The sequence below is a fragment of the Oratosquilla oratoria genome, chromosome 8 (genome assembly GCF_046742065.1).
Source record: "Oratosquilla oratoria isolate Oo_2021 chromosome 8, ASM4674206v1, whole genome shotgun sequence".
NCBI lineage: Eukaryota > Metazoa > Arthropoda > Malacostraca > Stomatopoda > Squillidae > Oratosquilla > Oratosquilla oratoria.
Genome location: NC_134784.1, coordinates 7,555,557 through 7,571,355, shown reverse-complemented (window position 1 = coordinate 7,571,355; position 15,799 = coordinate 7,555,557). Strand labels below are relative to the sequence as shown.

Genomic DNA, 15,799 nt, shown 5'->3' with positions numbered 1-15,799 from the left:
AGGTTAGGTTAGAATAGATGAATTTATCATCCTTTCATTTCTTCAACCACAGCATCTATCAAAACAGATATGGTGTATCATTCAACCGCCACAACTTCGTTAGTAAATCTGTTTTAAATTTTTTATCATTGATTTTTGCCAAGAAAATCTCATTACATTGATGTATTATAATTTACAGAGTTAGTAATTTTCTATTGCTATATTGCATAGGTCATTAGATGATTAGGTGTGCAATATAGCATAGCATACCAAAAAAACATGCATGGCAAAGTAAGATGAAAGTGTTATCATGATTTCCTGATTTTAAGTGAGTGTTGACAGAATCCACATGTTAAATGTAATTCATCAACACATAATACATCAGAATTTTTTTTTTGTAATTATAGTTGAAATGTTTACAGTTGGACCATAAATATATACCTTTGTTTTTATGGATTACATGAATGACTTCCTGGAAGAGCCTCATGCCCGTGAATCCAAATCAACATTTTCAACTTGTGGCAGCATGTGGTGGACTATCCTTGCTTTATAATTATATTTCAATTCTTGATTAAACCAGAATTTACCAAGTCTGACCTCAAACTGGTTGACTGATGTTGCTGTGATCACCCACTCGGACAACTGATTCCAGTTAATTACCACCCTACACTGGAAAGCATACTTCCTTATATGCAACTGTGACCTTGTCTTAAAAAGTTTCAGTGAATTCCCCCTTCTGAGTACTGATGCTTTCTTCTCAAAGTTTCAATATGCCTTGACAACATTCGCCATCATATTTTCCAGTGAGTATATTGTATGTCTCTATTAAGTCTCCCCGTGCTCTTCTATATACCAATGTTGGTAGGTTCAGTTTCCTTAGTCTCTTCTCATAATTAGGACCTTTGAGTTCTGGCACCATCCTTGTAGCCTACACTGCACCTTCTCCACCATCTCAATGTCTTTAACCAGGTATGGACTTCATACCTGGTTAGCATATTCAAAATGTGGCCTTACCAGTGCTACAAACAGCGCTTTAAATATTACTGCATCCAGTGTAACAAAGGTCCTTCTAATTATTCCCACTATTTTGTTGGCTTTGTTTACTTTCTCTGCCAGGTGATCCACACAACTTAATTTATCATTGATTATTACTCTCACATCCTTTTCAAAAGTAATCTTTTTTAGCTGCTTCTCCATTTGGTAGCCTTAATCTTCAATAGTTGTTCTTCTTCTCATAACTACACTTATCCGAATGAAAACTCAACAGCCATTTTTCACACCATGAGTATACCTCCTGCACATCCTGCTGTAATTTCTGACAATCTTCTTGATCTCTTATGCATACAGATATATTTCACTACCATTTACTATACTATCAGGGAGGTCATTAGTAAATATGACAAACAACGATGGTCCAAGAACAGACCCCTGCAGCACTCCACTTGTCACTGGGTTCCATCTTAACATTTCCCCCTTTACCACCACTCTTTGTCTTCTTTGCATTAGGAATGCTGCAATCCATTCTAAGTACTCCTATCCAATTTCATAATTACTAATTTTACTCAATAGTCTTCTATATGCAACTCTATTGAAAGCCTTCATGAAATCACAGTATATTACATCCACTGCGCATCCATCATCAATAATTTCAGTCCATTTGTCAAGAGCCTTTATGAGCTGTAACACCATAGACTGTCCCAAGATGAAATCATATTGTTTTTCACTAAATAAGCTGTTGGTTTTCATGTGTGTCATTATCTCCTCCCGTATCATTATCTCAAAAATCTTACAAATTTTACTTGCTTTATCAACTTGTTTGGATGAAACAAGGCTAAGGGTCAAGGTTTGGATATCTTGGGCAAATTTTTAGTTGTGCACACCTACATGATATAGCAATAGAAAATTAATTATTAATTTTGTAAATTATAATACTTCGTAATATGTGATTTTCTTGGCGGGAATCAATAACAAAAAATTTGCTGAAGCAGATTTACTAACAAATGAAGTCACGGTGGTTGAATGGTATGCCATGTTTGTTTTCATATATGCCGAGGTCGAAGAAACGAAAGGATAAATTTGTCTATTCTAACCTAACCTAACCGACCTACGTCAACTAACCCATATTTGGTAATTTGGTATCTATAATTTTAAAGATCAGCTGGGTCATCGTCATCATCACGGATGTTGATGGCCAGAATATTATTGTACCTCGGGTAATTAACAGACAATGGCAGAACCCCATGTTCTCTCATAAAGTCCAAGGAAGCCCGATTGTCTTTGTACATACATATACCAAGGCTTTTTCCCCCTTACCAGGGGGGTAGCCAAAAAGGACAAGGCACAAAAACATTCCCACCCATTTCATCCCCGAAAACACTCCACACCCTTCCACCCTCCCTCCCATCTTAGCACCTCCTAGATGACGGGTCATCCCTGCACCCTGTCCACTGCCCTGGGTCAGAAGCAGTGTCGCAGGACACAGCACATCCACAGCAAGGCCGCTTCATTAAATCGGCGACCCCCCCCTCTCCGTCCCCCCATATAAAGGAGAGGACGGGGAGAAATCCCTTCGGGCTGCGTCAAAAATTTTTGCTCACACACACTACCTCACCCCCATTCCCCTGTCCAATCCACCTCATGCATCACAACATTTTCCATATACAACCATTCTCCATTCACCCCTGTCTTCTGTCCTCTCCCGTCCTTCCTCAACCGACATTCCCCTCTTTCCCAAAGCCCCCTTCACCCCATCCATCCATCTCATCCTAGGACGTCCCCTCATGTTCACTCCCTCCACATCTGCCTTCCATACCTCCTTTACTAGTCTTTCTTCACTCATTCTTTCCATGTGTCCAAACCATCCTAATACTCTTTCATCCACCCTATCTCCCAGCTCCCTTTCCACCCCTGTTCTCCTCCTCACTTCCTCATTTCTCACTCTATCTAGCCTAGTAACCCCCATCATACTTCTCAGACACTTCATCTCAAACACATTCAAGTTCCTTCTCAGACACTTCATCTCAAACACATTCAAGTTCCTTCTCTCTTCCTCTCTCATGTTCCATGTTTCTGCTCCATACAGTGCTGTTGGCACAATCACTCCTTCATACAGTCTCCTTTTAGCATCCATTCCCAGATTCCTATTCCTCATTACACTTTTTAAACCACCAAGGCATTTACTCGCTTCTCTCAATCTACATTCTACCTCCACCTTCACTCCACCCTTTCCTGCCACATTTGCGCCCAAATATCTAAAACTATCCACTTCCTCCAGTTGCTCTCCCTTAATGCTCACTTCCAGATTACTGCCACTTTCACCCATTATACATCTCATCACCTTACTTTTACCCACATTTATCTTCAGCTTTCTTCTATCACACACTCTCCCAAACTCTGTCACCAGCTTCCTCAATCCCTCCTCCGATCCTGCCACAAGCGCAGTGTCGTCCGCAAACAACAGCTGGCTCACCTCCCACTTTTCTCCATTTTCCTTAACCATCTCCAATCCCTGACCCACTAACCTTGCATTCACCTCTCGCACCACCCCATCCATGTATAAGTTGAACAGCCAGGGTGACATAACACATTCCTGACGAAGTCCCACCTTTACCTCAAACCACTCACTCTCTCCATTTCTAATCCTGACACAAGCTCTACTACTCTCATAAAAACTCTTGACAGCTCCCAGAAGCTTTCCTCCTATCCCGTATATCCGCATAACCTCCCACAGTGCCTTTCTGTCTACCCTGTCGTAAGCCTTTTCCAGATCCATAAAGGCCCAGAAAACATCCTTCCCCTTACCTATAGCTTTCTCACATATCTGTCTTACCACAAAAATCTGATCTACACAACTTCTACCTGTCCTAAACCCACACTGTTCCTCACCAATTACTCCCTCTGTTCCTCTCCTAATCCTCTCAATCAAGATCCTCCCATAAGCCTTCCCAACTACACTTAACAAACTAATCCCTCTGAAACTACTACATTCACATTTGTCCCCCTTTCCCTTGTAAAGTGGAACTATACACGCACTCCTCCAGTCCTCTGGCACTCTACCTTCTCTCCAGCAAACATTAAATAACCTCACCAACCAGTCCACCATCACTATACCTCCTTTTTTAAGACATTCTGCATGGCATCCATCCAGACCAGGTGCCTTACCTGCTTTCATCATCTTAACTGCTGCCTTCACTTCATCCTTCCTTATTTCTCCTCCATTTTCCTCACTCATCACTCTCATTTTCTTAGCATTTCCCACTGCAGCTATCTTTCCCTCCCTATCCTCCTTCACATTAAGCAACTCCCTAAAATATTCTGCCCATCTTCCCCTTACTGCCCTCTCCTCCATTATCATCTCTCCATCTGCACCTTTTACCTTTTCTTCTCTACTTGATTCGCCTCCTCTTCCTCTCTTAATTTCTTTCCAAAACATCTTTTTATTACTTTCAAAATTTTCTGTCATACTCTTACCCCATTTTACATCTGCTCTCCTCTTTGCCTCCTTTACCTTTCTCTTTACTTCTCTTTTCTTTTCCCTGTACGTCTCATATGACTCCCTCGTCCTACTTTGTAACCAATCTGTGAAAGCTCGCTTCTTCTCTTCTACAACCCTCTTCATTTCCTCATCCCACCATTCACCACCCTTCCTTCTATTTCCTCCTGACCTTCTTGTTCCACACACCATCCTTGCACACTTTGTGACTCCCTCCTTGAACCATCCCCATTCCTCCTCCACACCTACCTCCACTCTATCCTTCATTCCCTCCCACTCCTCCTTCAGCTTCCTCTTGTACTCCTTCTCCTTTTCCTCTTCGTTTAGAGATTTCACTCTAAGCACCTCCCTACCTTTTGTCCCTTTCCTCTTCCTCCATCTGTCCTCCACTCTCAACTTACCTTCCACCAGAAAATGATCTGATATTCCCCCACCCTCTCTCCTTAGCACATGTACATCCCTAACTCTTCCTATCATAATCCTATTTACCACTACATAGTCCATTAAAGCTCTATCTACCACCTTTCCCTCCACCACCCTCTCCCATGTGTACTTATGCTTGACTTTCTTCCGAAACACTGTATTTGCTATCATCAACTCTTTCTAGACACATTTCCACCATCAACTCTCCACTACGATTCTTTCCTGGAACTCCACATTTCCCAACCACTCCATCAATTGGCTCCTTTCCTACCCTAGCATTAAGGTCTCCCAGTACTATTACATTTACACTTCTCCCTAAACCCTCTATGCACTCATTGTCTTTGTAACAGCGCTTATTAATTTCACCTGGAGTTGGAGAACACCCAATCCACATTCTAATTGACAGTGACTGGACTAGACAGATGACAGCATGGTGTCTGGACCATATGCTAGCAGCTTCATTCATTAGTAGATTTGCTTGTAGCAAGGTTTTTTGTTATTTATTTGTACCAAAAAAATTGCATACCATGTTCATGTATTATAATTTGTAAAATTTATATTTAATTTTCTAATGCTATATTGCATAGGTGTGCACAACTAAAATACCATATCTTGGAACTGATAATTATTTTATCCATTATATGCATCAATACAAGAATGTTCATCTTATGTAATTGTTGCAATTTATTATTTTTTTAGAAAACTGAATTTTTATTGGTTACCAAAAATTTATTTGTTAAATTACAGAAACATGTAGGTATTTAACAAGAAACTTGTGTTGTCCAGTAGCTCCTAACCTAACCAAACCATTTCATAGAAAAATTATCAAATGCAAAAAAGGAAAGAAAGTGAAAAATGCATGTGCATGTTAGTGGAATAGAACCAAATTATTATAAGTCATGTCAAAGCAGATGAATAATATGTGTCTTTGTGGTGGATTCTGCATATAAAGTGAACTGTGCACATGTATATAAGATCATGATCTACCCACAATTCCTCCTGATTGCAAGTCATGTGATTTTTTCATGTGGAGACATTTAATTTTGGATGAACTTGATGTTTATTGTCATTTTGTTTGAGCCAATCAGATTTGCACTTTCAATTGAATGAAATTTATATTTCTAGTAATGCACCAGAATAGTTTCTTCGCACTGGTGCATTTGAAAACCTCGTTAACATATGGAAGATTATTTAGGTAATGATGTATACTCCACTGGAGCTAGGTACTATGCACCCCAGTGGGGTAATAAGACATATACAAGAAATTTTTGGCGAAAGGTAAAGAGGTGTTCTGAGCTTTCATGGATTTACAGAAGGCATATAATAGTGTTGACAGAAAGGTATTGTGAAGCATTCTGCAGATATAGGGTAAGAGGAAATCTGTTAGGGATGGTCAAGAGTTTTTACATGAGTAGGAGAGCTTGTGTAAGGGAAGTGCATAGAGAGAATGAATGGTTTGAGGTGAGGGTGGGGCTGTACCAGGGTTGTGCAATGTTGCCATGATTGTTCAATATGGAAGTAGGCAGTAAATGCAAGTAATTGATCTATGCACCTTCTCGTAAACCCACACTGCTCCTTCTCAGTTAATCCCTTGGTCCCCTTCCTTATCTTATTTTGTACTGTCATATATGCCTCCTTAAGCACAGATAAAAGTGACAATATTCACATTTACCCTTTTTACCCTTGTATAGTGGATGCATTTAATCCTCCACTGTTACATGCCATTCCCATAGACACACATTAAACTCCCCACCTCACTGTAATTACTTTTTCCTTCATCAGAGATCTGCCATGATAACCATCAAACCCAAGGGCCTAACCAGCTTATGCCTCTTTCAATGCACTTTGTATCTCCTCTTTTACTATAGCTTTATCATTCTCTTTTACCATCACAATTATTCTCTTGGCATCTGTCACAGTTAAAGCCTGCTCCACCTTCTCTACATCCAACACCTATCTGAAATACTCTACCCATCTTCAGCTCACTCCCTTTACTTCCATTTACACCTGTCTGTCACCACCCATTAGCGTCTCCTCTCCACCTGACTCACCTCCCACTCAGTTTTCACTTTCTTCCAAAACACCTTTTTTATTCTTTTCAAAGTTCTTTGTCACACTAGTACCCCACATCACATCTGTTTTCCTCTTGGCACCTTTCTTAACACAAATGTACTACCAATTTCTTCCTTTTTGCTCTCATCTGTACCATATCCATGCACATTCAGTGACCCAGTTACTTGTGCTCTGGTGGGAGTCTTCCTATCAAAGACACTTATCACTTGGTTCTTCACAGGAGAATGATACAGAGAGGAGGATCCGTGGTATTTCTATTCCATCCCAATTGATTGCTGTTGTAATATGGTTTTACAATGGGGCCCATTTAGATTTTTTATTTCTTTACAATATCAACAAGAGAATATATTCTTATAGTTGTTGATATGAAAGAATGGTGGTGCATGCATTTTGTTCGATGCTATTTTTGGTCTGCAGAATGTTTTTTTGGCAGTATTTTATTATTTATTTTCTACATTCTTGAAATGTTTACAGTAGTTGATATTCATCTAATTGGCTGTTATTTTTCTGCAGGCACCTAGGATGATTGGGGAAGTGCGGCTGTGGATACGGCCAGAGGTCATGGAGATCGGCCTTTTACCAGTGCTTCCACCAGACAAAATCTCACTTGATGTGAGTATTTTATTTTATTTTATATATATTTCTTATATGTAATGTAGTGTGAATGAAACTTCCATGTTGTTGATTGATAATAGATATTTACATTCAGTCATGTTTCTAGAAGTTTACTCTTCATGTGAATGATAATGTGTTATTAGTCAGAAGATGATAAAATGTGCTACTGTTTTAAAAGAGTTAATAAACAATGTAGCCTTTTCACTTCATGTTTGTACCAAATTGTATGCATTATGTTTCAATATAAAAGGTATGTGCTGTGCTCTTGGGGTCATATCTTTGTCTCAAGGGGTCAAACTTGGCTTCAAGTTTGTATATCTTGCCCATCTGGTTTGTTTGTTTACCTAGATTACTCTACAGATTAATGCATCTAAGCAGAAAACTACTACTTTTATCTCATTTGTACACAATGTAGCAATTAATGACAGGTATCTGCAAGTAGGGGTTCTGTAAGGTAAACCTTAAGGAGAATCACCTCCTTACTGTCAATTATCAAAACCAGTCAGCACCCTCATGTCCATCTGGAGATGCAATCAAGAGGGATTGATATTCAATCTCTGGACTCAACCCAAGACGTCTATGTCAGCTTTGATTGGATTTCCTTAAACTTTTCATATAAGGAGAGCTGACAGCTGACTACTCCCCCTTGTACTACCAACAGCTGGTGATGTAGAAGCATTCTTACATTAATACAATACAGAAACCAGTAACATTTCTTCTTGGACAGATCTATGAGAGGGCCTGTTGTCAATAGTTGTGGGGGTGTTGGTCTCCAGCTATTGAAACTCAAGAAAATATTTATTATTATTTACAAGGACAATGAAATTAATCTTTCAGTCAAAGTAATAGTCCACACCTGCACATTTCTCAGGCTTGAATATTCAGAATTCTGTCAACTTTTCCCATTTCCCTTTCACTTCTCATTTTTCACTTAATCTCTTCATCCTCTTTGTATATTCACTTTTTCACTACAGGCACATTGATCATAAAACACTCAGTAGAATATGTGCACATACTCTGGAAGCCTATTTTGGTCCTATGCACAATATTTGATTTATTCACTTTTTACTTTATTTTATTTATCTTTTTTTTTTCTGTTTGCATATTTGCACTGTAGTGAGCCATCTAGGGTGTTCTTGCAGTGTGCCTGTTAGAGGCAACAATGCCTTTAGTGAGAGGACAGAAAACCATTAAAGAAAACAATCCTCAATGAGGACCTAGGGGCCACTTAGATGAAAGGCATCATCACACCCCTATGTCCACAAGGTGTGGCCCTAATTTACCTAGTTACCTTGGAGCTGGGAAGCTCACTGGCTGAGTGGGTTAGGGTGTCGTTACTTGCGGCAGAGGTCAAGGTGAGGGCGGTTCGAATCCTGCTACTGGTGAAGTTGAACCAAGGGCATGGTTCATTAAATTCCATGCTACAAAGCCTTCTATGAGGGGTACCATCCTAGCCTCCCGATAGGGGTGAGTGTGTGACGTTAAACCATCATCATCATCACCTTGGAGCCATGTGTCTATTGCAAAAAGAGATCAGGGGCAACAGACTTAATGAGCATTCTAATTCATTCACAGATGTTGTCACGTTTGCTGTGGCATGCCAAGAATCGTGGGGGTTGTGGATATCCGAGTATGACCTACGACACATGGAAGGACATAGCTGTCAAAAAGGTTTGTATTCTAAACATGGTTGTAGTGTGAATAGTTATAATATTAATTTATGTATAATAGGTACCCATGTGTAATGCACACCCCTAATTGTGGGCAATAAAATCCTGAAAAAGTAATCCCTCATAGATGATATGCACTGACTAGGACCAGTGTTGAGAACTAGGCAAATGGCAGGTTAGAGCTACATGTCTGTGCAAGGCCCCATGTTTATCCCTTGCCTTAGTATCTGTGTCTGAGTATGTGTTACTCAAGATTTTGTTCTCTATGGAGTACCATTTTCTAATAGCGTGCTGTAAACCCATGCAATCACTGCTACAAGCTTCAATATAAATTGTACTAAAATGGTATATACATACATACATATACCAAGGCTTTTTCCCCCTTACAAGGGGGGTAGCCAAAAAGAAAAAGGCATAAAATCATTCCCACCCATTCCATCCCTGAATACACTCCACACCCCTCCACCCTCCCTCTTATCTTAGCACCTCCTGAATGACGGGCCATCCCTGCACCTTGTCCACTGCCCTGGGTTAGAAGCAGTGTCACAAAACACAGCACATCCACAGCAAGGCCGCTTCATTAAATCGGCGACCCCCCCTCTCCATCCCCCCATTGCATAAAATGAGAGGACGGGGAGAAATCCCTTCGGGCTGCGTCAAATTTTGCTCACACATACTACCTCACCCCCCATCCACCCGCCCATTCCACCTCATGCAATCACAACATCATCCATATACAACCATTCTCCATTCACCCCTGTCTTCTGTCCTCTCCCGTCCTTCCTCAACAGACATTCCCCTCTTCCCCAAAGCCCCCTTCACCCCATCCATCCACCTCATCCTAGGACGTCCCCTCATGTTCACTCCCTCCACATCTGCCTTCCACACCTCTTTTACTAGTCTTTCTTCACTCATTTTTTCCATGTGTCCAAACCATCCTAATATTCTTTCATCAACCCTATCTCCCAGCTATATGGTAATTTGTCTATATGGTAATATAGTGAGATATTTATACTAATAATTGTGCTTAGTTGATGAACGTGGGCAATCTGTATCCCAGTGCTGGTATGAAGTTTATATCAGAATGCAATAGCATGAAAAAAATAAACAAATCATGACTCATGAATTTTGATTGATTACAATTCCAGTTTTTTCACATATAATTATATGGGAGAAATTGGAGTTAACAAGTCTATTAAAGGATTACTTTAGAGAACTGTTGACTAACAAATTTTATGCACTCATTACTCCAGACATTTGTGAGGCTCACACATCCCAAAGTTACACAATATTATTTTTATGAAAGAAAGTGCTGATCTACCTTGAAGTACAGCTGTTCCTCTTTTACAGTTTCCATCATCAAAATTTGCATTACCAGCTCTTCTACTAACTTCTTTTAAAGTTTGTAGGGGCTAGATGGACCACCAATGATGGCTGGATTTGCACTCCCTTGATAGTGAAATTGATCTTAGATTGGAAGAAAGAAAAAAATTAATAAAGTGACTTACATTATATATGTTAATTTTATTTTGCTGTGTTGTTGTTTTAGTATTTATAATATGTTCATTGGTACTCTTTTTATGTTATAGATGGGGCTTAGTGTAGAATGTGGTATGGTGGTGTTCTACACTTGCCTTCTCTTTTCACAACAATTTCCAAATGGCCACAGCAAGCTGGAGGCAGGTCTGGTGAATGCACGTTCACAAAAGGAACGAGGTAAGGAAATGTGATGTTAGCCATTTAACATTTAAGCATATAATGTAAAAACCTCTCATGGGCAGAAGACACTCCAAAAGTTGAACAAGATAATTGGCTACAGAAAAAGAAAAAAAGAAAAAATAATAATAATAGAAAATAACTATCCCTTGGAAGAGACATCTAGTCTCCAAGAGACCAGATATGTCCACAGTGTCCATAAGTCACTCAGTGAAGATATTTTGTGTTGCTGTCTGAAAGGACTTGATTTTTCATAGGATAGTTTTACAGAGAGCAGGATACCTAATCCCATCACTCCGTTCCACTTTGTGCCTTTCACGACTCTCATGGGAAACACAGTGGCTGAATTCTTTCCTCCTCCTACCATAGATTATTGGGTTGGTTTAGGCAATGGAAATAATGAGTGAAGAAAGATTAGCAAAGGATGTGTAGAAAGCAGAGGTGGATGAAGTGAATTTTAAGGAATGACTGAGAATGAGATAGATTGATATTGTAAAAAGGGTTTTGAGCAAGAGGGGAATGTCTGTTGAGCAGAGAAGAAAGAAGGCAGGTGAAAGAGATGAGGTGAGAATGGTTGTATATGGATGACATTTTAATGCAGCCCAAAGGGATTTCTCCCTGTCTTCTTTATTTCCTGCATAAAGGGACAAGGAGGGAGGGTCGCTATGTAAATGAAGCAACTAACCTTGCTGTGGATTTACTGTGTCTTGCTGCATTACTGACCCAGACAGTGGGCAGGAGACAGGGATAACCCTTTATCCATGAGGAGCTAAGATGAGAGGGAAAGGAGCAATGCAAAATTTGCCTTTGCAAAATTATATCTTCCTTGTCTGTATGCCCTCTCTTCTCTCTCTCTTCCTCACTTCTAGCATAAATTCAAGAACCACATGATCACTCTTACCCATTTGGCACTGGTAATTCAATGTTTCAATCATCTCAGGTTCCTTGATTAAAATAGAATTCAGTTTTGCAGGTGTTCCTTTGCCACTATATATTGTTGGTTCCCTGACCCATTAGTCATTATATTATTCATCGATGAGTTAAGTGATATGTTCCCCAGGAATCCTTACTTCCCTCTGTCTCCCTTTCTTCCTATTCCACAATTAAAGTCACCTGTAAGAGTTATAGTCTCACTTTTTTTTTTCTTTTTTCTTTCTTTTTTTCAATGAAAATTTCCATTTATTCAGCTGTATATCATATTAATTCTTTGTACTCTGTTTTATTCTATACTCTTGTTTTTGGAGTGATGTTTGTCACCCTGATATGTATGTATATATATATATATTCTCTCTCTCCCTCTCAGGGGTGGAAAGGGAGTTGGGAGATAGGGTTGATGAAAGAGTATTGGGATGGTTTGGACACATGGAAAGAATGAGTGAAGAAAGACCATTAAAAGAAGTGTGGAACGAGTGAACATGAGGGGTTGACCTAGGATGAGATGGATGGATGGGGTAAAAGGGGCATTGGGAAAGAAGGGAATGTGTTGAGGAAGGACAGGAGAGGACAGAAGATAGGGGTGAATGGAGAATGGTTGTGTATGGATGATGCTGTGATGCATGAGGGGGAGTGGGTGGAGGATGGAGGGTGAGAGAGTATGTATGAGAAATAAATTGACACAGCCCATCTTCTCCTTTTATGCATGAGGGGACGGAGAAGCGGGGGTCACCGGTTTAATGAAGCGGCCTTGCTGTGGATGTGCTGTGTCTTGTGATGCTGCTTCTGACCCAGGGAAGTGGGCGAGATGCAGGGATGACCTATCATCCAGAAGGTGCCAAAATAGGAGGGAGGGGAGGGGAATGTGTTAAGGATGGTATGGGTGGGAGTGGCTACCTCCCTTATAATGGGGAAAAGCCTTTGGTATATGTATATATTTATAAGTGGAATTATGCCTTCTTCTTCTTCTTCAATGTATTGTCTCTCACCTTGTGTGTCTCTATCTTTCCCTTTTCACAAATCCTCTTGTTTTCTCACATACCTCCTGTGTTGCATCCCTTCTTACCAAAATGTTTTTGAATTTGTCTACACTTGTTAGTTTCCATGTCTTATTCATTAATACATTCACTCTGTTTTGTGATTTGAGTTCCATTGGTCTTGCATCTCCTTGTACATATCTACCTAACCAAAACCTTTGATTTCTTTATGCAAGCCTTCCTCTTTGACCATTATTATTTATACTATTTCCTAGGCTTTCTGTCATTCTTTTTTTTTTCTTGTTCTTTTCTCATTAGTAAATGTTCTTCCTACCATTGCTGGTTTACCACTTCTTTTATCAATATTTTTGTCATTTTAAGTACCCTTATCACCTCCAAACCCTCTCTTTCTTCTTTTTTTGCTGTTCCATTATTTTTCATAACTGTACTTGTTCTTTTTGTAATTTTGACCACCCTTTCTCTTCTCATTTGATAGCTCTAATATTTTCTTCATGTTCTCTAGCCTTTTCATTGCTCTCTGTCACACTGTCCTTTAACTTGATATCTTCTTCTATAACATGTTATATTCACCATTTCATCTATGAAGTTCTATTCTATATGCTGTGATTCATGGAAGGGATGGAGTGGGTAGGAAGTGGTTATGTGTGAATGATATTTTGATGCAGCCCAAAGGGATTTCTCCCTGTCTTCTCTCTGTCTGCATGAGGGGACAGAGAGGGGGTCGCCAGTTGAATGAAGCAGCCTTACTGTGGGTGTGCTGTGTCTTGCTGCATTGCTTCTGACCCAGGGCAATGGGTGAGGTTCAGTGGTGACCCTTCATCCAGGAGGAGCCAAGAAAAGAGGGATGGTGAATGGGAGTGGAGTGGGTGGGAGGGGAATTATGCCTTTTGACTTTGGCTACCTCCCTTTAAGGGGGAATAGTCTTTGGTGTATGTATGTATTTATGAATATCATCTCACTTCATTTATTTTTCAAATCATCAGTTCTTGCCATCTGTTCAAATACTTGTTTCATGAGAGCTTTCCTGTTATTTCTTATCTTCACCTTATTCTCCATTCTTTTTAGAATCTTGCCGAGTTCCCATTCCCATTATTGGTTCAAATTATTCATCTCGGTTATTGTTCTTCAATAATCACTCTCTTGTTTGGATCAGCTGTGAACAACCAGTTCACCTCATCCATCTGTAGTTGCCACAGTTTTCAGCAGTTTGAGTTTTACTTACAGTCAGCATGGTTTGAAATGAGAATTTCCAAATTATATCACATTTCAAAAGACCCTTATCAAAATAATCATGTGGGAGAAAATGACTAATTGACAACTTTCATTTAGTCACCCACATTTGCCTTAAAGAAGAAAGGCAGTTAGTGCAACATTGTTGTCTGTGGGAAGTGCTTCTGTATATTTAGTGCTTCAGTATAATTTAGCAATTCTCATTTTGAGTAAAGAAAGATTAGCAAAAGAGGTGTAGAAAGCAGAGATGGCTGAGCAGGTGAGGGCGTCATTATTTATAGTGGAGGTCGAGATGATGATGACTCAAACCTTACTTGGGGCGAGTTGAACCAAGGGTATTGTTTGTTAAATTCCACGCTACAAAGTCCACTGTAAGGGGCACCATCCTAGCCTCCTGATAGGGAGGAGTTTGTAATGTTAAACCAAATTTTCATCATCATCATTTTGAACTGCACTGACTTACCTTCTTATTTGTAAGTGTCTTGTATTACTTTCCACCTCTCAGTTTAAATACACCACTTATACACTCCTTAAATATGTCGCCCATCATAGATCAGGACCCCATACTGCTCTCAAATAAGGGCACTTGTTTGACTTCTTAGAGCTGGGTCAAATGTCCACTCCCTCCAGCAGCCAGTGCACATGTGTATTTACCTAGTTGTATTTTATGGGAAGGGGAGCTATGCCCGTGGTGACCCGTTTTTGTATCTCGCAAGATCAAGTTTGTTGTTTGCACACACTATTTTTTCGTCTAGTTTGTTCCAGATATCTATCAATCTGTGTGGGAAGCTATTCTTTTTCTGGTCTCTTCTGTAGCTGTCTTTTTGAGTTTCATTGCATGTCCTCTTGTTTTTCCTCTGTCCCACTTTAATAAGTCCTCTCTATCAAAGAGTTCCTTGCCTTTCATAATCCTGTAGATGGCTAGTAGGTCCCCTTGTTCTCTGTGTTCCAGGGTCGGCAATTCCAGTTCGGCCAATCTTTGTTCATATGTCAAGTTTGAAAATGTTGGGGCCATCTTTGTTGTTGCTCTTTGTATTCTTTCTAATTTTCTTATATTCTTTTTTGTACTGGGTGACCATATCATCGCTTTATATTCCAGTTTTGGCTTTATCAGTGTTTGTAATATTTTTTTTTATCATTTCCTTATTCAGGTATTTAAAAGCCACCTTTATTGATCTCAACAAATTGTATGTTTCTCCAACTATTTTATTTATTTGTTTGCCTGGAGACATGTCTTGAGTGATGATTACTCCTAGGTCCTTTTCAGAATTTACTTTCTTTACTTCTTTTTCATCAATTTTATATTGTCCTGATCTTCTATTATTGCTTTTCCCAAATTCAATCATACTGCATTTCTTGATGTTGAATTCCACTTCCCATCTCTTGCTCCACCTTGAGACTTTGTTCAGATCTCTCTGTAATGACTCGCAGTCTTTTTCGGAGCTTATTTTCCTTAGTAACTTTGTGTCTTTTTTCTTGATGTTGAATTCCACTTCCCATCTCTTGCTCCACCCTGAGACTTTGTTAACCCCTTCCATACGGTGCCGCACACGTAGGCGTCATGGACTTAGATCTCGGTGGCAGCAGCCAATGCCAGCCGTACGACGTGTCGTAATAATACTCGCACCATAAAATATAGTCACCGCTTATATCGATCGTTCTCTCTTCAC

General features: G+C 39.8%; 1 protein-coding gene across 3 annotated transcripts in view; it reads left to right on the top strand.

The window, feature by feature from the left end:
• Window positions 1-15,799, top strand: part of LOC143027568 (TBCC domain-containing protein 1-like) — a 54,332-nt gene that overhangs the window by 4,067 nt on the left and 34,466 nt on the right. Inside the window, exons 2-4 of one of the 3 annotated variants that reach the window (XM_076188879.1) lie at window positions 7,481-7,579; window positions 9,158-9,253; window positions 10,842-10,968. In XM_076188879.1, the coding sequence (XP_076044994.1) occupies window positions 7,490-7,579; window positions 9,158-9,253; window positions 10,842-10,968 (313 nt within the window). In that variant the 5' untranslated portion in view covers window positions 7,481-7,489. Of the gene's footprint in view, window positions 1-7,480; window positions 7,580-9,157; window positions 9,254-10,841; window positions 10,969-12,612; window positions 12,737-15,799 lie in introns of those variants that run through there. The other 2 variants (XM_076188881.1, XM_076188880.1) reach the window with 2 other exon arrangements.